Below are 24004 nucleotides of genomic sequence, written 5' to 3'. Positions count from 1 at the left end.
AATCGCACATGCACGCACAGAAATTAGAGGTTAGAGAGAGAAACCCTCTCTGCAGCCAGGTGCTCTGGGTTAAAGGCTCCTCCATCAAGTGAGTATAATCTTTATTTTGCCTTAGCTGCCTATAAATCCAGAGAGGAGATGTAAACACGCATCCGCTAGACTAAACAGCGGCTAAAAAGTGGCCACTACTGACTCTCCCACTCACACATACCATGTAAGTCTGTGGGAAAAACTTACAACGAAACTCAGGAACTCAAGTCAAGTTTTCTGAAAATAACCCAGAGCTGACAAGTCAGTAGGAGGGCCTGGATGGTTTCAAGACACAGTTTTTAACCAAGACTTGGACCTCCAACTGTTTTCTTAAACAGAGATTTACATCCCATCCTTGGCTAAATTACTTATAAATTAATCAAATTAATTACCCCGAGTGGATAAGCAGGAGGCTGGACAAGATAGTGCTGGTGTCAGCCAATGAGGTCTGCGTTGTTTTAACGAAATACATCAGAGCTTAGTTTTAAACAGCTCTACTGTGCACAAATATGGTAAGGGACCCACAGCCTGCCCCAAATGTCCGTTCTGGTTCCTGTCCCGGGAACAAACGTACCTCCTTGTAATTGTTCTGACATAACGAGAATGTTCAATTTTCTCCAGCAACAAATTCATACCTCTCAATGACTGATTTTTGAAAAAAGTGGTGGCTTTTATTTAGACAATTACTTTCTAAGGTGACAGGAAATGTTCTTATGTGAACATATTATTTAGAAAAAAGAAGTTAAAAGTGACAACCTTGAGTATCTGTAGAACGATGAAGTGTTGGGGTTAAAAATCTTTGGGGACATGGAGGGGGAAAAAACTAAATTTCCCCTTAACTGTTTAACAATCAGAATTCTTTAAAGATCTGTGCTACACACTGTAGCAAAGATATCAAATCCAGAACGTCTGGGGCTCATTTCCTTGTTTTCTAAGTTCAGACCCATTTCTGTTTTACAGCGGTTATCTCCCCAGTTTGCAAAGACCAACAGCAACAACACAAAATTACAACTTGCAAACACTGATTTTTATGGTTGTGAGGCAGAAGAAAAGGGTTTTTTCCCTAAATCATTAGAAGAGTATGATTTTTTTAATTCACAAATTGACTATACTTGGGTCACCTTTGAGTAATGGAAATCTGTTTAAACATTCTTTTGGCAATAGGCACCAAGCATCAGATCTTACTGCCAAGCTTTACCAGCTGGGTTTTGTCATTAACATTTATTAACAATCTAAGATATGGCTTTCCCCGTCTAATCCGTACTACACAAATGTTTTGTATGGCCCTCCAGAGGATTTTGCTGTGACAAATTACTGGCAGAGATGATGGCCCCGTGGCTAGTCACCAGAGGCAATGTAAAATTAACATGGGACTAATCCAATTTAAACAAGAAGTTGCACAAACAAGCCTCTGCACAAAAGCAGAGCGAGGATTCCAATTTTATATTCAAACACAATAAATGTGTTTTTAATAAAAACTTCTAAAAAAATTGTATTTTCACACATATGAACTGTGCCTATTTGATGAAGTTATTAATTTTAATCCTGCAAAAATAGGGGCCGAGCACAATTCAGTATGGCTCTCGCATTTCTTCTTAAGTGCCGAGCCTCAAAAGTCGTCTGTCGACCATCAGTGATTCCTAGTGACCTCAAAGTTTGTTGACAGTGTTGTTTCCAAAGCAGAAAGTTTGTGGGGTAAGGAACAATTAGTCTGCAAGGAAGCTCACTGCACTCAAAGAATGAGGCTCTTTTCTTGAGCAAATAGTTCGGAGTTGAACCCGTAACGCAGGGCTCTTCTCTTCTTAACACATAAACTAACTCCAAGGGAAGCATCTGACTTGTGATAATAACCTCTCTGTTCGGAGGAACAAACAGCCCAAATTACTTTGCCAATGGTTTTCAGGCAAGAGGGTAGAAAAGACAGAGGAAGAAAGAGTCAACAGAAAAGAAGGGATTAAATGGGAAGAGCAAGACCCAGCCCAAGTGGACAAGGATGCCTGAGATGGGAAGGAGGGGCAAGGGGGCGGCAGCCTTTGCATGGCAACTCCGATGAATCTGTGTCCGTCCTCACTCTCCAACAGCTCCCACTTTTCTACCTTTTCTTTACTGATTGTGGTAATGCCTTCCAAGGAACTGCCATGCTCTGAGTCTCTGAGCCTTCACTAGGTAAATCTTCTTCAGCGGCAGGCAACATCTTCCCCAACGACTCTGTTTTAAGACCGGAAAGGACTGCAAATCTAATAGTGGTATCTCAAATACTGTCTTTAAAATGTTTTTCCCTTAGCTTTGAGGGACAGAATACAATGGTAAGCCCATTGTCCTCTTATTTTTCTCTTTTGGCTAACTTCATTTGCATTTCTTACCACCCGCCAGACCCTGGGGGACGTGGGATTGGGCGGGGGGGGGGGGGGGGGGGGGGGGAAGCTCCACTCTGTAGGGAGCACCTACTCCTGTGCGAGGGGCGCCACAGGCTCTCAGTAAGGACATGCTGACAGAGGAAAAGAGAGAACTACAGCCTCAGTGCACTCTGTAGAACTTCCTCAAGTTTGGGGATAGACTCTTGGGTGTATCTGTAAGTTTAGGTCTCGTTTTGTTTTTTTTTCTTCTATACAGTTTTCTAAAGAACATCTATAAAACTACCACGTAAATACAAAGTACTGTTATTAAACTATATTCTACCCACTTCCCTATTGCTATATAACCACACCTGCCACTTCTGTAGACTCTGAAATTGTTGGTGGCTACCAGTTCTTAGAACACCGTAGTTACAAATCCCTCCAATATTTTTCTGTCCCCAAAATATCCAGAGCTACCAACCCCTTAGGTCCCTGCTGACGAAAACTCAGAACACTCCATAACAGATTTAGGGCTCAGCTCCTTTTAACAGTTACCGCGTACTGAGCATGACCTATGTTCCCACCACTGTGTTAAATGCTGTATCAATCATTCAATTCTCAGAAGAACGTGTGATGAGAAAGTAGTCTCTTCATTTGTACAGTGAAAAATCAAAGAATTTAAATGCCCCAAGTCACAGAGGTAGTGAAAAGGTACAGCCAAGATTCACCTCACCTCTCGGGACTCTGAGACCATGTCCCAAACCACCCTGTGCGCCCTCTCTCAGAGAATCTGGATCCCGTTACTTTTAACAGCAACTCTCAACACATTCTTTCCTTGGTCCCAATGCCCTGGGACTCCTCCTCTTTGTACCGTATGTGACCTAAGGACCGTGGCATCGTGACTTTAGCTTCTCCCCACCCGAAGTCACTCCATTTTCACCAAGTGGTGCCATTTTCCTGGCGGGGGTGTGCCAAACTGTGCCTCGTGCCTCAGAGCTTTGTCAGAAATGCCTAGAGCCTTCCCTGGCTCACTTTCTTCTCCTTGAAATTCTGTCATTATTGGGCTTCTAGATAAAAAGAGAACATTCTAAAGGGGGGGAAAGAGCCTGGACTCGAGTCCGATAGCTCCAGTCCTCGCTCGCTCATGATCCGTCTGAGCAGGGGCACCTGTGATAACTTCTCTAAGTCTCCGTGTCTTTCATCTGGAAAATGGACGTAAAATTACCTGCTGCAGAGGGATCTTGCTTAGGATGGAATGACAAGAAGGGAGGGGCTGGAAATCATGGTCATGATCGCCCTCTTTCTAGCTGCTGCTTCCAGGATCAGCTCTCCTCTGTCCTCTGCAAACCTAAGAATGCTCAGTTCTGTCTGCCACAGCTTCAATTCTCACCTCTGCAAGGGAGTCCTTGCTCTGTTAAGCCCCAGTCAAACCTCCCTACACCAGATCCACATTTCTGACTGCTTGCTGAATTTCTCTGTGCAAAAGTTAAAACGTCCAACTTTACAAGTCCTATCTCCTTCTCGTCTTCATACCGCATTTCCATACTGGACAACTATTTCCAGATAAAAAGGCTTGAGCCTTTGGCATCGTCTTTGACTTCCTACTCTGCATTAAAATCAGGTAGATGGTCTTACACACCATCTACCCAAACTGTGCTTTTTGGGTTTTTTTGTTTGTCGTTTACAAGAATCTGTGTGTCTTGTTCCCGCTGAAGTTCTAGTCCTTATTGCCCGAAATGACCACTACAAGGGGTCCTCCTCTTGGGTCCAAGTACAGCCTATGCTTTCCAACCTCATGCCCGTTTGCCATAATCATTTCAGCGGTATTATTTCCAACATTTCCCTCAATCACAACCCACTCACCAGAGGTCTATCTCAAATACCTCCTCTCCCGCAACACCTTTCTTAAGTGCTATTACATAGATGTACTTTCCCCTCCTGACTACTCTGGATGGTTCCTCTCAGGGCTCTTACTCTTAGTACAAATGTAATACTTGTAGTTTTCTTCCCTACTACTCTATTGCGAGCTCCCTGAGGGGAAGACGTAAGTTTGACCTACATCAAAAAATCTAGGGCAATACCTTGAATTCAGGAGGCCCCCAGTAACACTCATCTATCCTTAGTCCTGTGAACTCTTATAGTCATTCTGTGTAATCTCAACTCTTCTAGGAGCTACGTTAAGGCAAACTGTACTATTCATTCTCCTGTGGTCTTGGACATAATTCTGAGGGCAGGAAGCGATTAGTACGATACCACAAAGATGTTTAATAGCATTGAATGGTCGTAGAGATAGATATAAAGAATACAAATTTGAAAGGCGCTATGTGCCGAATTTCTTTCAGAATAAAACTGACCATTAAAGAAAAGGCAAAAGTTAGAATAAAGCTAACGATTATTGATCCTTAAAAGTGTTAGGTCAAGTAGGTTGGATTCTAAAAATCCTTGCTCACATTTTACCTCATTTTAATCATCTGAGGAAACTGCATCCCAAAATAAGATTAATTTCTCCTGCGGCTTACAGCATTTCTTAACAAGTAATAAGGAGGGGGCGGGGGAAGTAACGTAAGAAGAATTCAGGAAACCAGTACCACTTTTTAAACTCTTGTAAAATTATGCGAGAATTGTCTCTGATTCCTTTTCTTCGCTGAATAAATGACTAAGTCTTCTAACATTTAAAATAAGCTGTTCAGTTGGAGGACATGTTAAATTTCTTAAGTTATTCTTGAAGTTCTCTCCTGAAAGGTACTTTCAATGGAAGGAATTTATACTAAGAAAAAAAATGGCCATTTTGTAAGTGAAAGTAAAATAAATTACTCCCAATTTCTTGTGGGGAGGATAGTTGGGCTATTCAAAAAAAAAAAAAAAAAAATTATTTTTATTAAGAAAAAGATCTTTAAAAAAAGCCCCTAACCTCTTAATGTCAGAAATAGCCCTGGAAATTGAAGTGGACACATCTGAACATAAGAGATATTGCCAAATATGCATACTTGTAAAGAATCAAGGGAAAAAAAAAAAAGACATAAAACGAACAATCCATCATCAGCTATAAACTACATACCTGTTTAAGTCTGGCAAGTTCTTTCAAAGCGCGGCCCCACTGCTGCTTGTAATGCAGTTTAGACTTAGTTGCAGATTCCAGCTTCCTTTCAAGTTCAACCTAACAGTGATTAAAATCGTATCAAGTGAAACACTACACCACTGTGTACAATCACTGAAAGATAATATATACAGAGAGTCTGGCTTAAGAAAAGAGTTTATATAGTGTAACATACGACATCATCTAAAACTGTTATATAATTGACTATAAATATTATGGCACATGAACATTTTCTTGTTTAAAATATAGTCGTATTTTTACTGCCTAACAGCCTATACTAAAAGGAACTGAATCAGTCTTAACCTCCAGACAGTTACTATAAATGTATTAAAACGTGTAGAGAGTGCAAAACACGTTCATTTTTTACAAAAAGCAGTTCTCACTGTTAGCATTCCAATTCCGCCAACACTTTCAATCTGAGAAACCAGGTTATTCCTTTTGGAGGCCTAGCATGACATGGAACTTGTCTTCTCACAGAAAGAGCTAGCACTGTTAAATTTTGGCAAAAATCACAGCAAAAACAGTGAAGTGTTTTATCAGAAAGCCGTTTACGAAGAGAAAGAGTACAAAGTGAAAAGTATTTTAAGAATGTTAAAATAAACCCAAGAGTAGGAAAAATAATGCTCCTAATAGCACTCATCTAACTCTTATTTTCTATTTTTCCTCAAATATATAAAGAAAAACATGAAAGTGATTCCATTAAAAAAGGTTATTTATACTTGCAGCAGGCAATCTGTTGTGCATGAACTGAAGCCAACTTGGCTATGTTCTGGAATGTACTCTCTGTGTTTCAAACCAAGTACCAAACAAATTCATGAAGCCAACAGACAGTTTTACTATTTAAGTGATAATGTAATAATATGCCTGAATTACAGTAAAATACTGTGACTCTAAACGGGTCTGAGTTTTGTGTTGTTTTTTTTTTTTTTTATATCAAGTCTAGTTTTTCCCATACACACAACTCCTCATATTTTGCAGGAAAACAAAACCAAAGGCACTGTCCCAAAATTCAAACTCCAGAAAACTTAAAATAAAAAGGAAGGAAAAGCTGATTGCCAAATTCCCTTCACAAAAGACCAGAACATTCTCTGCAGTAATATATGACTTCAGGGAGTCAAGGTCTATTCTGCTTTACAAATCCCTGGTGCTTGGATTTAAAGGTGTTGACATTTCACAACTAGACTCACACGTCTTAAATTGAATAATACTGTGAGATTATCAAAGATGATCTCTTCTGCGTATGCCCCCGAAATTTATACACATTACTTGGTAATTTAACAACAGGGCATCAGAGGAATAGGAAAAAATTTTTTATAGCTCTGAGATAAAAGGGTAGTATTTAATTATAAAAGCAAGCATGTCCATGGGTCTTAGAGAAGGTGGAGTAGTCTGGATGGGCCCAAGGATGAGGGTTAGGACAGGGATGAAGCCAGACAGATCACGTATATCTAGGGGACTGACTCAACAGAGAAAGCGGGATAAGGTTTTCTCACTTTTGCCATGACTATCAAAATCATTCCCATTTGCGTGGTTATTCATGCTTAAATTAAAAAAAAAACTGTAGTTAGCAGGTTTCAGATACAAAGCTCACTTTTCTAATTGTCTTTGGGCCCAATCAATGATTCCTACCTTTATTTTTTTAAGAATATAGGTGCCTCTGTGATTCTCAAGAAACGTATGGACCCAACGCCCAGAAACGTGCACACGACTGCAGATCTGCTACAATCCCAGGGCGTTCCCAGACCTCGCGTCAAGACGTCGCGCTGTGAGTAGACGGGAGGCGCGAGCCCGCCTACACACTTAGATCCCGCGCTGGTGTGCAAACTCACGTCAGGACCTGGAGTCAGTTGAGAGGTTCGTGCAGGCGGCCAGCACACACCGTGCTCACGGGTCGCCCAGCGCTGTCCTGCGCTACGAGCCGCCGGGCGCTGGCGTGGTCTCTGATGGCCCGCTCCCTAGCTCGAGTCTGTCGCAAGCAACGATAGAGACTGCTCCCCGGAAAACCTTGGTGCTTTTATTCTGTGACCTTCCCCACCGCCATTTCCTTAGCCCAAGCTCTTCTCCTCTTCTCGGGTCTCGTCAGCCTCGAATCTTTTCTGCCTACACATCCCACTTCCCTTTCTGCTGTTAAAACCCCTACCGTCGCTGCTACGTGCCCGCAGTCTTGAGCCTCTACTCCTCTGTCTAGGTTTCCAGGGGTTCCAAAAGCTCACCTCTGTCCTACCTGCTGAACCCAGTTCCTGGGTTTTCCTCAACAGAAGGCCCTCCCCCCTTCAGCCCCCAGGTCCGCGTCCCGTCGACCACATCCCCTGCCCCATTAACTTCCGGAGCCACTTACTTCTTTTTCTTCTCTGCTTCCTTAAAACTGGAGGCCTCAGGCTCAGCTACCCTCCGGAAGGGGTCTTAAAACTACTGTTTTCTAAATGGCAAAGAGTTTCTATCACGTGCCCTGGTACTCGATTACACACAGTCACTTAACGGCTCTCTGAGTCATCTCCCCAATTTCATTACAAACTCCTTAAAATTGAGGTCCCAAAGGATAATGTGCTTTTTTTCTCCTCTTTTTTTCCCCTCTCATCTTTCCCTTTGCCTTAAGATGGGTGGACGGGCAGTAGCTACCACATGATCGTAAATAAGACAACATCAGCGTTTATCTTCAACTTCAGTCTGCCCTACTGAATTCGGTTTTCCGTATTGCATTTACTTAAAAACCGAATTCTTCTTAAGCCATGTAAGAGACATTCCTACCGAAAAGCAAATCATAAACTATTACTGACTTCTTACATAACAAAAGGAATCAGGAATTATATTCAGTAAAACTGTATCTTATTTTTACATCATTTCATAAAAATGGAAATACTTCTTTTACACTGAAGAGAATGGGTCATCAGAAAAGAAAATGCTCTGTCAGATATAATCAGAAATTATGTATGGAATCAGATACGTTTTCACTTAGGTCTCCCTTTTTGTGCTTTTAGGTCTTTGTTATTAGGCAGAAATAAGAAATAAGATTCTGCCCTCTTCTGGCTCCAAAAAAAATTTACCAAGGAATTTCTAAAGAGCAGAGGAGCCTTGTTTTACTGAACAGTTAGTGACACATGCTGGATGGATTCGTTAGGTCTGGTGCAGGGGCAGCTGACCTAGTCTTTTTTTCCTCCTTGTTCTGAACAACTTCATGGCATTGTTTACACTGGCAATATGCTGACTGATTTTTATCCTTTTGCTAGAAGTAGAGTTGGAAAAGGGGATTTTGAAAATCACTTAAAATGTATTTCTAAGGTGGGAAGTGTCAAGTTTATATTCAGGAAAGATAGCGCTTCTGTTCTAATTTTGAGATAGATAGGTGGTCTCTGAAGGTAAAATGGTAAAACGAAAATCCTGACACCTGCGAACCGGGGCCTGTGAGAAGGGCTGAGACGCTGTGCAGGTCAGCCATCTTCTGCAAGTACCACAGAATCCACAGCTGTCAACACGGAAATAGTTGGGACACTTGTTTGTATCAAAAGAGGGGTTGAGAATGTCTAGCTGAATTCAAGTTCACAGGGAGACAAATGAACAGGCCACCAAATTAAATGGAAAAATGCAAAGACTGTCCCGATATATAGGCAGCAGCAGCAACCAGGCTGGGCAGTCAAGGTCACGCTGGGTAAGAGGGGGAACCAAAGACAGCACAGCCGTGGACAGGCCACGGAAACATGTAGTGAGTTTGGAAACAGAAGAAACTCGTTAATTAATATCTGCTTCAACTCCAAAACAAAAAAAAAAAATTTTTTTTAACCGCAGTCTAATTCTTGTCCCCACCTTTTCTATGTATTCCCCTATTCTGCCTCTTAAATTAAGCATCTGTACTTCCCAAGAAAAACTCTTGCATGGTCCACTCGTCCCCTCCTCTCATAAAGCTGAATTTCTTCTAGTTTTTAATTGTTTATCCTCAATCTGAAAACATTTGTAGATTTTCCTACCGCCATGTAAGATTTTTTCAACAGTGTTCTGAAGCCCTTGGGTTTTTTTTCTTTTTGCAATGCCAAACTTTTCAATAAGCGCCCGCCATTTGGCTTCTTCAAAGTGAGTGATTTCTTACCTGCCACACCCGTGGCCCTTCGCCCACGATTCTTCACTGGCCCTTCATGAGAGATGACCGCTACCTCCTCATTCTCGGAAAGCCTCCTCTGCCGGCACTGCACTAGACTCTGAATCTTTCTGGCCTCCTCTCTCTCCTTTTGTCCCTGAGGCTGTACTTCCCCCCCCGCCCCCAGTGTTCAGGGGACCTTCCCCAGCACACCTAAGGCCACTGCATCTGCATCTAAGGCGGCCACTTGATGCCACTAACTCCCCAATCTATATGTCTAGCCCTTTTCTCTCTTCCTACTATACTTCCCATTTTTAACCCCTCAGTCAACTGCTCCACTTCCATTCTTCTGCTAGCATCTCAAGTGTAGTATGTCCAGAACCATAGCGCTCTACAACTTCCACCTCCTCAAACGTTCTTCCTGAAAATTCTTCACTTCCATTAAGATCCATGAAGCCAATCTGATAAACGTGACAGTAATCTCTGACTTTTCTTAGCAGATGAAATACAAATTCTTTTTAACTTACTATCTAAGGTCTTCCCCCTCATAGAACCAAAAATTACATTTCCAGCATTCTCTTATCAGGCCTATTTTTATTTTGCATCTATGACGATAAGGATCAGGTTCTATTACCAAAATATGCAATAGTCTTTCTACCCTTTCTACTTTGCTCGAATACCTCTTTCTGGAATATTCTCCCCAAACACATTCACCCATTAAGAGGTCATGTGTCCTTTAGGTTCCATAGCCAGTCTTACTTCTTAGTTACATTTCATGTGTTGATTTCGGTAGAAGTAGCTTTGTCTCTCCTTTACATTCATGGCGCTTAGTAAGACAAAGTTAGATGGTACCAGCCATCATCCTCCTTACCCTTTGATTACCTAAGTAAGTTTCCTGCCTCTCTGTATGACTGGTCACTTAGTTGACTCTATCCTGAACGTTTTTTAATCATTCAGAATAGCATTTAGCACAGTGTCAGAGAGCATGCACGTTGCTGGGTAATGAAAAATCAGTTCTATCCACCGGCATCCTGCCAGGAAACCAGAAATCACTCTAGGTTTTCAAAAGAGTTTAACTTACTACAGGCAACTGGTGATACCGGTCATGGAAAAGCAGAAATGCCAGGGGGACAGGGTGAGGCCCCCCAGTGATGAACAGCTGCAGCCGGTCCCTACCTCTCCCAGGTAGGAGGGACTATACAGGAAGTCCCCGGAGGACCAGTTCTTACTACCCAGAACGCAGAAACGGAGGTTGTCCAGGGAGCTAGAGCCACAGTGGGGATGGCCCAAGGCAAGCGGAGAGAAGGGCTGTCTGGTGGGAGAGGGAACCATAAAATACACCTACTACCTGAGAACATAAGGGAAGCACAGAGACAAAGACACACAGAAAGAACTACCCTGGCATTTTCCCACCTTCCAGCCAGCAATCTTCTGATGGTGCTCCCTAGTGGCCTTTAACTTGGACAGATTATTTCCTTATTTTCTTTTGGAGGCTGTATCTTTTCAATAATGCCAAAAGAACATCTAATGAAAAAATGTGGTAAGAGCATGTACTGTCATACTTAGGTTGGCTTTTGGACCCTAGAACCAGAACATACCATCCGTTGGTGGTGAATCCCCAAAGAAGTAGAGGCAGGACCTAGCTTCCAACCACAGGAAGCAAGAGGATGGATGTCCCCTCTGGCAGGCTGCGAGGCGAGTGTGGGCTTGTGATGAATGCTCCCATTGGGGATGCTGAATCTACAGGGTAGTAATACACAGAGAGCATTCCCAATGGCAGGACTAGCACCAGAACTGGGGGATACAGAAATCCTGGGACGCAGCAGTGACAGCACCAACAGGCGCAAGAGAAGACGGTTTTGTGACAGGACACGCTGCGCTTCCCCCTGGTTCTTGCTCCTATTTTGAAACTTGTTCTGTAGCCTTCCTCAAAGTTTTGGGGGATTCCTTATTCCTACAATTCGTCACTTCTGTTGTCTGCAACCAACGACTCTGATCAGTATACGCTAGAACTGAGAAAACTGATAAAAGCCAAGAAATTCAAGTACTGACCATGTCAGGTGTCTAGAATTCTGTTCCTGGTTGACATCACAACACTACTACAGTGAAATGTTATTACATTTTATATTCAAATAATACTGACGTTATAAATTGATTATCAGAATTAAATTGCCATAATCTGACATGGGTACCTTTTCTAAGGTGAGGAGATTTATTTCAGACTGCAGACGGATTTCTGGTTTGTTGCTTTGCTGATCCTTGAACTGAAGAAACTCTTTTTCCAAAATCTTGTACTTATTTTCAGCATCACTAAGCTGTATTTAAAAAAGAAAAAGTAGAGCCATTAAAAAACACCTGTAGTATTGCTAAGCTCAATACTACAGAATTCAACAGTGTCATTTTTTCTTATGCTAAAACATGTTTATAGTAGAAAAATCTCTAAAGTATAACGAGGAAAATTAACATACAAAATCTTTTTAAGAGTACGGAATTTGTTCTAGAACCAGTATCACGAGATGTGCCTTATAAAAATACAGATACTACAGAATTAGGGTGTCACATATAAGAAAATACTGTGCAGTATAAATATACCAGCTCATGACGGATGAAAACAAAAACTTATAGTGCAGTATTTATTTTTATTGGAAGCTCTAAGAACTTCATAATTCAAATATTATTACAACTTAAACTCATTTCAAGGTGATTCGGCCCAATCCCTTCATTTTTGTGACTAAGAAATTTGAAGGATGCAGCAGCTTACTGACGGGCCAGCGCCTAAGAGCCAGTCAGATCCAGATCCGCTCCCCGAGGCTAATGCTCTGATGAGAGCAGACGATACTTCCTTGAATTAAAAAAAGAGACCACCTTGACTCAAGTCTATATATAATTCCCCTTCAAACAGTTTCAGAACTACCAACTCCCCCAGCCAAAAAAACAGGATATATGACTACCAATCATTTGATAAACCCACATATCTTCTAAGACCTAAGACTTACCTGAATTTGAAATACCGAGAAAATATGTGACAGAAATGGAACTTATCAATAAATTATTTCATGACGGTAAATACAAATAATTCTAATTAGCATTTATCTAGCATTTTTAGGTAATGAGGTATTCTGTTACCTAAAAATTCTACATAGGACTGAAGTTGACCTGTCTGAATATCCGAACTTTTATTTCTAAATTTGAATCAGAACCTTTCTCAAGCATCTGGCACATTTATTTCTGTTTTAAACGAAAGCTAACAGACTTCATATATGTTCTTTTCTCCACCATGCAGAGACATTATCATAAATAAATATCGTGGCTCCAAACAGGCTGTAGAGAAGTAGGCTATGAGTCATAAGGGGATCTTTTTCTTTGACTAAGTGGTCCACAAACAACGTGGATTGAGTTGTGCGACCTATTTTCGTATACTAGAATACAGACACTTGATCACCTCACAATGACAGGTGTCTTTTCATCCTTTCTACCTGTCTAGTTAGTTAGAAGTGTGTGTTGAGTATGTGGAGTGTGGTTCTGAGTCAGGGCCTAGAATGTTTTCTTTCATATAAACTGTGAAATGGTCCCAGGTATAGGGCTGAGCAATTTCAGCTCCCAGACACGTGGGCTGCCCCACAGCTCCTTCCCCACTCCCCGGCCAGGTTTCCCCAGGTCTCAGACCACGTTTTAGAGGAGTGCCTGGGGTAATCTTTCCAAAATATCAGTCTGTGCCACAAAGGTTCTTCCCACAAGGACGTAAGCTAATTACATCAGTCTGGGACAAGGTAGAGATGGGTTTTTTAAAAAGATCCCCTGGTGATTCTAATACATGTTAAAAGCCTTATTCTAGAAGGCTCATCTTCCTAAGAAGTGGGAAAAGGGAAGCACTACTGGTGAATCCCATCACAACCGCCCACTTTTACAACTCTTTCATATTTTAAATGAGATCTCCATAACAACAATCAAAGTCATCTTTAACAATCACCTAAATAATGGGACTTTAACTGGCCCTGAACAGCTATGGAAACTATTCTTCCTGCCAGAATTTACCCAAGAGTTTGGAGACATTCACCAATCAATCAGCGCTGAAATTTTTCAAGATCAGCTTAATTTTTAACAGCTTGATCCTTCTTTTTGTCAGCAAATATTTATTAAGCCCCGATTACGTTTGGAAGACTGGCTGGGCTTCAGGCATACAGATACAAACCAAAAGAATTTTATGGAGCTAATAATCTGACCCTGATCAAATTACCACGCTAATGAAAATAAAAACAAACTGCTATAACATCTAACAAAAACTTGACCGAGACTTCGAGAACAGGGGTCAGGGAAGAGCTCTGGGGAAGTGATGCTTCGGCTGCGAACCCAAGGGTGAGCGTAGTTCGTGAGGCTCAGGAGAGGAGCGCACACCGAGATGCTACGGGGAAGGCGAGCACAGTCCGCCCCAGGACCGAAGGACACAGAGTGGCGGCAGAGCCTCCGGCAGAAGTGAAGGACAGGGAGAGCCAGTGAGAGAGGGAGGCTGGGTCCCCAACGATGCAGAGGTTTGTGGGGCAAGCCCATCACCCTCATCTTTATCCTCAGAGCAGTAAGAGGAGATTGGAGGGTATTAGTGGAGGGTGTTAGGATTCCCAAGTTTCAAAATTATCATGCTGGCTGTAACAGGACGCACAGAGCAGAGGGGTGTGTGACTGAAACGTGTGGACAGGAGCGTCAGGTTGGGTTTTTAATGCTTGTAAGAGATCCAAGTACAGAGGTCAAAGGGTGATTAGTTAGGCTGGGATATACATGCGAAAGTCTCCGAGGAGCACAGTGTGTCTGGGGGCACAGGCACAAGTAGGACTGTTCAGTACCAGCTACGGCCTGAGCTTGGAGGGAGGCCAACACTGAATGGCTAGAAAAAGGAAAAGAAGCCTGCAGAAACAGTAGAGGCAAAGCAGGAGAATGGTGGTGTGGAGGGTGAGGGAAGACGATATACAAACACCAGTGAGGAAGTAAGTGTGAGTCAGATGACAAGTGAAAGGGACATGGCCCTGGAGGCTGCGCTGACCCCTGGCGGGAGTGACGGGGCTGGGGAGTGGGAGAGGGGATGGGGGCACAGCCCATTCGCTACCAAGCCTGGCTCATACCTGAGCTCGGTCCAGTGACACATGAACCATGTACTGGCCACAACGAAACTCATCGGAAAAAAGATTTGGAGTGAAATTCAGTTCCTGCTCATGTGAATGACGGTAACGGAAGGAACATTATCCCAATGTAGTCTTTAGCTTTGATTTAGGAAAACAAAGTATATCTGAATCTCGGTGCGATCAGTACGATCAATAGTTCGAATGACGGTGTATTTCTCTCACTTTTCAGTGACTACGGCTAAGCTGTGAGTGCGCGGGCGCGAGCCCCACCTGCTGCTGTAGCCGGACCTTGTCGTCTTCCAGCTGTCTCATCCTCCGCCTTTCTAGTTCCACCTGATGGACACAGTCCTCTTTGGCCCTCCGGATAGAGTCCTGAAGTTCTTGCAGGTTCCGCTCACGTTCCAACTTCAGTTCCTTCCTTTCTCTTTGAACCTGACGACAAGTGCGTCTGTAAGAGGTTGGCCTGCCCCTGGCTACATGACTCTGTTCAGTCGTCTGTTATCCTTGTATACAGTGTGTGGAATATTTACAAACTGATCTCCACAGCCTTTTCCATTATGAGAGGTAACGTTTAAACGTACTGAAATTCTACATTTTAATCTGTCCTCATTTAATTCTAATACAAAAAGTATATCCAAAACTCCACATATGACCTGCATAAATTCAACTGAAAAGGCTGTCGTCACTTAAAACTGCTATTTGAATAAAACCCACTGTATTACCTAAGCAAGTTTCTTTTCTTCTTCAGAAATTTCTTATATTCTGAGGATGCCCGGGTGGCTCAGTTAAGCATCTGACTCCGTCTAAGATTCTCTCTTTCCCTCCCCCCTTGTTCACACACACGCTCTTTCTCAAATAAATAAATCTTTAAAAAAAAATGGGGGGGGTGCCTGGGTGGCTCAGTTGGTTAAGCAGCCAACTCTTGATTTCAGGGTGTAGCCTACTAAAAACAAAATTTCTTACATTCTGCCTAGTAACACAGGAGGTGACTGAGCCTTGGTATTAATGTTCGACCTTAAATATTTGTTTCCAAATCCATTTAGAAATTACAGAAAATCTATGGGGACAAAGTTGGAGAGAGATGTGGAGAAAATTTTTGAAAAACACCTGTGGTTAGGGAAGGGGCATATAAATTTAATGTGGGAGAAGTTCTAATTTTTTTGAAATGACTTTTGTAGCAATTTAAATCAACATTTAGGGTAAAACGTAATAAGACTTAACAAAATCGCTACCTAGGCGGAGCAGGAACAGAGGTTTTCATCCGTCCTTTGGCTCTAACCTTTAATGGGCAACAAAGATGGGTATTCCTTTCTTACTTCGGCCACTGAGCCTGGGCTACATTTTCTCTGTTCTCTAGGTAGTTCGACTATCCCTCCCTTCCCCATAATGGAAACTTAACCAAAAGTCTCTACCACTGTAGACATCAGCCAAAGCTGGAGGAGTAGCAGTTAACATTTCTAATAAATACTTCACTATCTGCTCTTCACATTCTGACCCACTACTGAACAGCACTTTTCTCCATCATGCCTACAAGACCGTTTCCATGAAATGGATTTTGTATAAGCATAAAGGAAAGATAAAATAACAGTATGTACCTAGGACATAGATTCTGGGAAATGAAGACATACGATAGAGGAATACAGTTACCTCCGATTCTGCGAGGACAAGCTGCTGCTCTCGCTTCTCTAAGTCAATTAGGGTTTTTTGAAGTTTTCCTTCTAGAACAGTATATTCAGCCACCTAAAGTACAATAAAAGAAAAATTACCTTTTCCCCAAATTCAAACCATGAACAAAGTCGACGATGCATACACTGTAACTTACTGAAACACAAGATGTGCCAATAGGAAAATCACGAATTCCATCCACCAATTCAAAGCAGAAATTCATTCTAGTACTCTAAGGAAGGAAGCCCATCTAGCTTCTGCTTGGCTATGTCTAGTGACATTCGGTTTCCTGAGGAAGCTCCTTCTCCCACTGGACAATCAGACTGCTAGTAAAATCCTATGTTGAGTCAACATCTAGCTCCTTAAAATCTGCCTTGGTCAATACCCCGGTATTCCACTGACGGCCCCTTCATCACTTACCCTCCTTCCCTAGAATAATCCTGGTGCTGGATCAGCTAGTCAGTTTCAAGTCCGTCCTCCTCCTGGTTCAGATCAGATTCCTTCCTGCAGTTCCAACAACTGACCTCCAGATTGCTTCTGAAGCCGCACTCCCTGCTTCAGTCCCAAGCCTAGCACCCTGGTTGCCTGGGCCTGCAGTCCTGCTCTGCTCTCTGACCCTGTGAGTCCCGTTCAGAATGAGAGGTCTGCTACCTCAGCCTACACAGCATGGAGGACTCTGACAGTTTCCTAGCTCTCATTTCTAACTGATCGTTTTCACTAGGACTTTCTGAACCAGTTTTTCTACCCTTACCAACTACTCTCCAGATCCCAGGCCCATCCACTCCTGAACCTTACTTGTACCCCTCCAAAGAAGAAAAAAAAATCTATCTTCACATATTTGAATCTGGTGATAACCATCATATATCCTCCTGGTTTTTTTTCTTCTCCAAGATAAACATGAGTTTTAGCTATTATTCACATATTATGATTTTCACATCATCTAATATCGGATTTAATCTAGACTCTAGGTTCTAGCCTAAGTCTTTTAAAAAATGTGGTACCCAGATGTGATCTCACTACTTCAGAAGCCAAAGAATGTCCCTCGCCAGAGGCCAGAACAGCAAGTCCATTACCTTTGTCAGAAATCGCATGTGCTATTTCGGGCTCCTAATCACGCCATTTGCTATGTCACAGACATTCCCCCAAGGCTTTTGTTTTTAAATCTGGGACAACTATCCCCGCATACCTATTGTCCAAAAGACTGTCGTGACTACAGAATTTGACATTTCTCCTTGTTGAGCTTCATTTCAGTGATTTAGGCCCAACATACCAACCAGTCGTGATCACTTACGTAAGAATTCTGTTAACTCTACCACCTATTTGGGGTTTATCTAAAAACAAAACAACTAAGTGTGCCCTACCTCCTTATAAAGTTGTGCAGAGATCGGGAAACAGGATGGTGAGTCAGAACTCCAATGTTCTGCCTCTGGCAGCGCAAATGCGTGCGTTCCTAAAGCCTTGTCTCCGGAGGTCTCCCTTCCTGCTACGTGACCTCCACGGATGCCCCGAACCACCTACCACCACGCATACGGAGAACTCCCAAATCCAGACTGCCACGTCAAAACCCCCTCCAGAGACTCCGACCTCTAAGCCCAAGGATCTGCTCCGTGTGGCAATACTCCCGATCTCTCTCCAACTCAAACATGTATAAAAACGGGAATCCATCCTCACTTAAATAACAAATATCTATTTGAAACCTAGCAGGTGTAGGCAAAAGAAAGTCCTGTGATACCTATATTCTGAGGGAAGGCCGACTATGAACAAGGAAGTGGATACGTAATGCAATCCTAAGTAAATGCCAAGAGGAAAATAAGCAGAACGAGTGTCTAGTTAGTGGCTGGGAGCAAAGGAAGGGGGCCTATTTTGGAGATAATGATCAGAGAAGGCCCCACTCAGATTATCCTGAACCGAGACCAGAAAGTACTTCTAACAAAAGGACATTCTATAGATCCTGAGGTGGGGACGCGGCTTAGCAGGCTTAGCACGTCCGAGGAACTACGACAGGTTGGTAAGATCAGACGGTAGCAGAAGGCTGACAGCAGTGAGGTCACAGAGGAAGCTAGGAGAGAGATCACACAGAGCTTGTAGGCCCTGGTCGAAAACGTGAGTTCTCTTCTATGTGCCACGAGGAGTATGGCAGGTTTTAGACAGACGAGTGCATCATCTGACTTCTAGTTTAAAAGCCTCACTCTTGGCTGATACGGATAGAACCAGTCACCGGGGTCAGGAAAGAGGAAGGGACACTGAGGGAAAAAGTGACGGAGAGACCGAAAGTCGTGAAGGAGGTGGCTGCAAGAGGTTCGTTTCCAGGACACATGTTCGATGTGGAGCCACGAAGAATTGCTATTAAACGAGATGTGGAATCAGAGAGTCAAGGAGAACTTGCCTCGGGGCCTGAGGAGCTGACTGAAAGGTACTGCCGCTTGTCAAGACAGGGAATCAACAGGAACAAATTTCTACAGGAGGGAGATACAGAGCTTGTTTTTAGACAGGGTACATTTGCGTTACTTCTGAGATAGTCAGTGGGCGGTGCCAACGGCCAAGTGCAGAGTCCAGAGAAGGGGCAGGAGATGCAAGTAGAGACATGTTATACATTATACATATATGTTATATATAATATGCATCCTTGAATTTAACTCGTATATGACAGTAAGAAAGTGGATCACAACACGTGAAGAAATGTAAAAACAGAAAAGAGATTCAAGGCCTGCGCCTTGGGGCACGCCAATAAACCCAGCAGGGGCTGAGGGGGGAGAAATGATCCAGCACAACTGGGAAGGGGAGAGCAGTGAGTTCAGTAGAACAGTACAAAGATTATGTATGGGAGGAGAGGTCAAGCAGAGACGTGTTTTAGAAAGGAACGATCAAACTGGGTGAGGATGACGGAGGGTTGGTTGCAGATTGTTCTGGAGAGAGAATGAGCTGATTAGGGAAAGGAGGAGGAGTGGGGGTAGCAATGAGTATCCTATAAGGCTTCCCATCTTACACCTCCTTAACTCCCTTTAACTCCCATCCCCCTTTTCTCCACCACCTGATCGCCGCTCTGACTTTTCAGCCTTCGTCTTCTTTTATATGTATTTTTGCCTGCCTGGTCTTCCTGACCTGAGCTTCACCCTCCTCCATCGTGTCCACTATACTTCCACCAGAAGGACTGTTCTAACAAGAAAACCCCATTTCCTTGTTCTCTTACGTAAAAGTCTTCATTAAAAAAATACGTTTCTCTAATTTCTACCTTACCCAAGCTGGGCTATCAGCTGAACCACAGAACATAAAAAATTATTCAAGTAATTATTTTCTCTGTCTTCTCTTAAAATGGCACACAACCTCTCCCAGCGTGGAAGCGTAGGATCGAGTTAATCCGTTAGCGACAGTGGACGCTGTCAGGCACTAGGGCTTAATTCTCTCAGGAAACCCTGGCTGAGAAAGTGTGCAGGATCAAGTCTAACCTCCTCAAAATGGAACAGGAGAGCATTTAATTCCATAAACCGCTCTATGCTTTATTTCTTGAGGCACACCCTTTCCTCCCTTCTTCCCACATCAAACTACGTCCTTTTCTTAATGCCAAGCCTATTTCAAACTTCTTTGTTTGGAATGTCCCTCGAGGCCGCCTAGAAGTATCTACTAATCTTTATCAAAGTGAAAGCATAATCTTATCCGTGAAAGGCTTCCTCATATTACTCCCTCATGTAGAACTGAGGTCTTCCTTCTTTGTGGGTGCACGCTAGCAATCTTTAGCTATCTGATGGGAAGTCACGTAAAAGACAGAATAAACATGATCTCAGCTATGCAGAAGGCAGGACAGGACCCAAGTACCAGACTCATATAGTAGTTTCGGACACATTCGTTAGTTAACAGTAACCGGGTTTAGCACATCAATCTGTACAACCAAGTCACTAGCAATACACTGCTTTCTGGAAATAAAGATTTGGTATATTTCACTTCCCCCCGCCAAGGCCCCTTCTCAGGTAACAAAATAATCCCTCCAAAATGGTCCTAAAAGATGACCAAAAAACATCAACTGATAGATTAATAAACCCAATCACCCACAACGATATATATCATTAGATGCCCATCATAAGCTTAAAATATTAATTTATAATTATGAAACACTAGTATCTTTGAGATCTGACTCTATGTAGTTTTATTTACTACAGATACTCCTTCACTACCACATCCTGAATTGGGGGGCTATTGGCTATTAGCATCTTTTGGGTAAGGCAAGATGGAAGCTCCTCACAAGAAGTAATGAGTTCCATTCTACTACTGACCAGTTACTTTGTGCCGAACAGCAGAAATAAAAAGAAATTTAAATGTCTGCATAATGTGCCACCAATATTATCCAGACTCCTTCAGGTAAACTTTCTAAATATTGAAGTTATACATTGTTTTGAAGAAAACAGGTAAAGTGGAAATAAGTCAACTTTGAAAAGGCTCCATACATTTTAGACCTAGAAATAGTACAGTGAGGTTCTCTGAGAACTTAGCTTGAAAAGGTTTCATCCTACTGAGAAAAAAATTGCTTTTTTTCCTCCCCACAGACTCAATTTTACAGTAACTGTTATCAAGTTTTAGAAAACAGATCTCATCCTAGTTGGCCATATTCTTGCAAGACAGAGCACACGTTACACTGCATGACTTGTTACTCTCAAATGTATTTAGGTTGAAATAAAATGGCAACATCCAATGTACTTTTTGACATGACTAAGTCAAATAAACAGCTGAGCCGTATTTACTAGACAGGTATCATATTCCATTTTCTGAGCAGAGTTCTTATTAACTAGTCAGAAGCTGTCAATTCAAGCTGAAATGTAGGAGAAATTGTACATATTGGAAGTCAACTGAAAAGATAATAGCAAAATGACAACCAACCAAAAATCACTTCGACTTTTTTTTTCCCAACTCATTACACAAAAACTGTGTTTTGTTTTTTTTTTCAATTGAAACTTCAATTAGGGCACAAGTTGGATTTGTCAAAATTATTAACTAAAAAATGTTTCAAGATTTGACTTTTGCAAACCTCAACCCCGGAAAACGCTTCAACAGCATTTAAAAAATGGTTCAACAATAAACTCATCTTGCCTTAGAAGCTAAATGAAAAATTCAAAAACTTTATTTTATGGCTCACTCAAATTCAATTCATAAAGGAAACTTGAGAACTATAAATGCTACTTGATGTAAAAGTCACATTTAGTCCAACTACTATAAAGTTTAAGTACGTGTGAGGGCCTCTAATTTTTTAATTTTGGTTATTTGAGTATTTAAGAACAGACGCTTTGGAGAGGTCCTATTATATTTTTCTTTTATCTCACTGGTTTCTCACATTTTTAATGGTTGAGAATTAAGGGAGATAAAGTTGAAACAGTTACTTTAAAGTCAAAGGCCTGGGGGGCTTTGGCTCAGTCTACCCATACAAGACTAACTGCCCGCCCCCCCCCCACACACAAATTCAACAACCCACACGAAACAAGTGCTTTCACACACTGGACAATGGGCCGCTCAGGACCATCATCCGTGACAGAGCAGAAACAAATGAGGCCCTACCAGGAACTCTAGAGGACTTTCCAGAGGCACTTTCCAGACTCTAGTTCAGAGAAGGGGGGGACCCAGCAGAACCTCGCAATCTGGCTGAGTTGAGGCAACAGACAGCAGACTGAAAAGGCTGAGGCAAGTCAAGTTCATGAGGAGAGGAGAGACACAGAGAGAGAGAGAGCACCAGAGACCTGCAGAGTAGTCCGCTCCAGTCTGAGGTGAAACCCCCTATGGCTGGGGCCTTTACCACTGGAAAGCTCTAGGATGAAGCATTCCCAGAGCTCAGACAGGCCTGAGAGGAGTGTGCATTCCTCCCTGTCCGAGGGGAGAGACCCTGTGACATACCAGGCATCTACATAATGCTACGGAGAGCAAGGCCACGGGATGTTTTCAACTCACCCTAGCCAAACTTTAAAGGATCAAACTCATCTCAAGTAACTTCACGTCACAACGAGATCCAGCAATTGACAATGTAAACTTCACAATTTCTGGTATCTAACCAAAAATTACCCATCGTACTAAGAAGAAAAATGTAACCTATAACAGGTGAAAAAGCAACAGAAAGAGATCTCAAAATGATAGAGATGTTGGAACTAGTAGATAACATATTATAAATATATTGCACATAGTGAAAAATGCAGAGGAAGACACGAACATGATGAAAAGTAGTTTAAAAAAAAAAAAAAAAAAAGAAAGCCCAAATGGTCCTTTCAGAGATGAAAAGTGCAGTATATGAAATGATAAATTATGCTCAATTGGATTCATGACAAATTAGACCCTTAAGAAGAGACAGGCGAACCTGAAGTCACAGCAAAAAAAATTACCCAAAATGAAGCACTCAGAAGAAAAAAAAAAGACTTAAAAAGTAATTCACCTCTCACTGGGACAATGTCAAGCAGTCTAAGATACATGTACATTGCAATCTAAGCACAAGAGGACAAAGTGACACAGGGAAAAATTCTGAGCAGTAAAAACCCAAAACTGTTCCAAACTTGAGGAAACCCTATAATCAAGAAGCTCAAAGTCTCCAAGCAGGATGAACACATGAACACACACACACACACACACACACACACACACACACACACACCCACCCACCCACAAGGCCCATCAAAATCATAATGCTGAAAACTAGTGATAAAGAAAAAAATCTTAAAAGCAGTTCAAAGAAAAAAAGAGACATTACAGATGGAGGCCCAAGGTAAAAAGGCCAGGAGGTTTTCCATCAGAAACAACACAAGCCAAAATGCAAATGAAACAACTTTCAAGATTGAAACAAAAAAATTGTCACCAGAATTTCATACCCAGTGAAATATATTTATTTCACAACGAGAGGGAGAGAAACACTTCTTCACACAAAAGCTGACAGCATTTATTGCCGTCAGACCCATACTACAAGAAATGTCATGTAGTTGGCTCATGAAAAAAGACTACTGCCTCAGAGTTTGACCTCTTTAAAAACTCTTTAAAGCAAAAATAAATTTTAGGGTAATACATGTAAAAGCAAAATGTACGATGGTAACGATACAAAGGACACGTGATGGACACATTCTGTTGTAAACTTCTGAAGCTGCACATGAAGTGGTATAACGGCATTTGGAGGCATACTGTGGTAAATTAAAGCTGAGTATTTTAGAACTTGACGCAACCACCAAAAAAAAAAAAAAAAAAAAAAAAGGCAGTAAAACAAAGATACAATAAGGCAATAGTAAAAATATAATGGGATCATAAAAAAAGTCAATAAATCCAAAAAAAAAGACCAAAAAAACCCACCAAAAAACAAAAAACTAAGATGGAACAAATGGAAAACCAAGAGCAAAACAGATTTAAACCCAGGCATACTAAAAATAAAAACCCAAAACAAAGAACAAGAACAAAAAAATCCCAAGCATGTCAATAACTACCCATTAAATATAAGTAGCTGAAGTCAGAGAAGAAAATAACTTTCAAGAATATTCTAGTCTGCACCCTGCTCCTATCTCTCGGTCGAGTATAGCAAACCATCCTGCCATTGTTGTCTTCTCCCATTTACAGGTACATCACTAATCACTAATAGGAAAGTTCAATTTCAACATTTGAAACAACTCTAATTTTCAGGGTTTTTGTTTTGCTCAAGAACTTGAGTGTTAATAGGTAAGTACTGAACTTTTGCTTTCTGGAGTAA

The 24004-nt window shown here is 41.9% G+C and overlaps 1 protein-coding gene and 1 long non-coding RNA gene across 5 annotated transcripts in view; one reads left to right on the top strand and one right to left on the bottom strand.

Annotated features, from left to right (window-relative positions):
- LOC148110139 (uncharacterized) overlaps positions 1-15372 on the top strand; it is an 80453-nt gene extending 65081 nt beyond the window's left edge. The window contains exons 2-3 of the long non-coding RNA XR_015724595.1: positions 7108-7228; positions 14876-15372. This is a non-coding gene — a long non-coding RNA (uncharacterized LOC148110139). The remainder of the gene's footprint in view (positions 1-7107; positions 7229-14875) is intronic.
- Positions 1-24004, bottom strand: part of CEP120 (centrosomal protein 120) — a 71162-nt gene that overhangs the window by 11477 nt on the left and 35681 nt on the right. For all 4 annotated transcript variants that reach the window (XM_045794846.2, XM_087862351.1, XM_045794844.2 and 1 more), the window contains 4 exons: positions 16294-16386; positions 14917-15078; positions 11725-11847; positions 5425-5523 (listed from right to left, as the gene is read on the bottom strand). In XM_045794846.2, the coding sequence (XP_045650802.2) occupies positions 5425-5523; positions 11725-11847; positions 14917-15078; positions 16294-16386 (477 nt within the window). The remainder of the gene's footprint in view (positions 1-5424; positions 5524-11724; positions 11848-14916; positions 15079-16293; positions 16387-24004) is intronic.

Source organism: Ursus americanus, chromosome 5 (assembly GCF_024610735.1).
Source record: "Ursus americanus isolate L20-20 chromosome 5, mUrsAme1.1.p, whole genome shotgun sequence".
NCBI classification, from domain to species: domain Eukaryota; kingdom Metazoa; phylum Chordata; class Mammalia; order Carnivora; family Ursidae; genus Ursus; species Ursus americanus.
The sequence above is the reverse complement of the archived record's forward strand: the minus strand, read 5'-3'. Positions and strand labels throughout refer to the sequence as shown.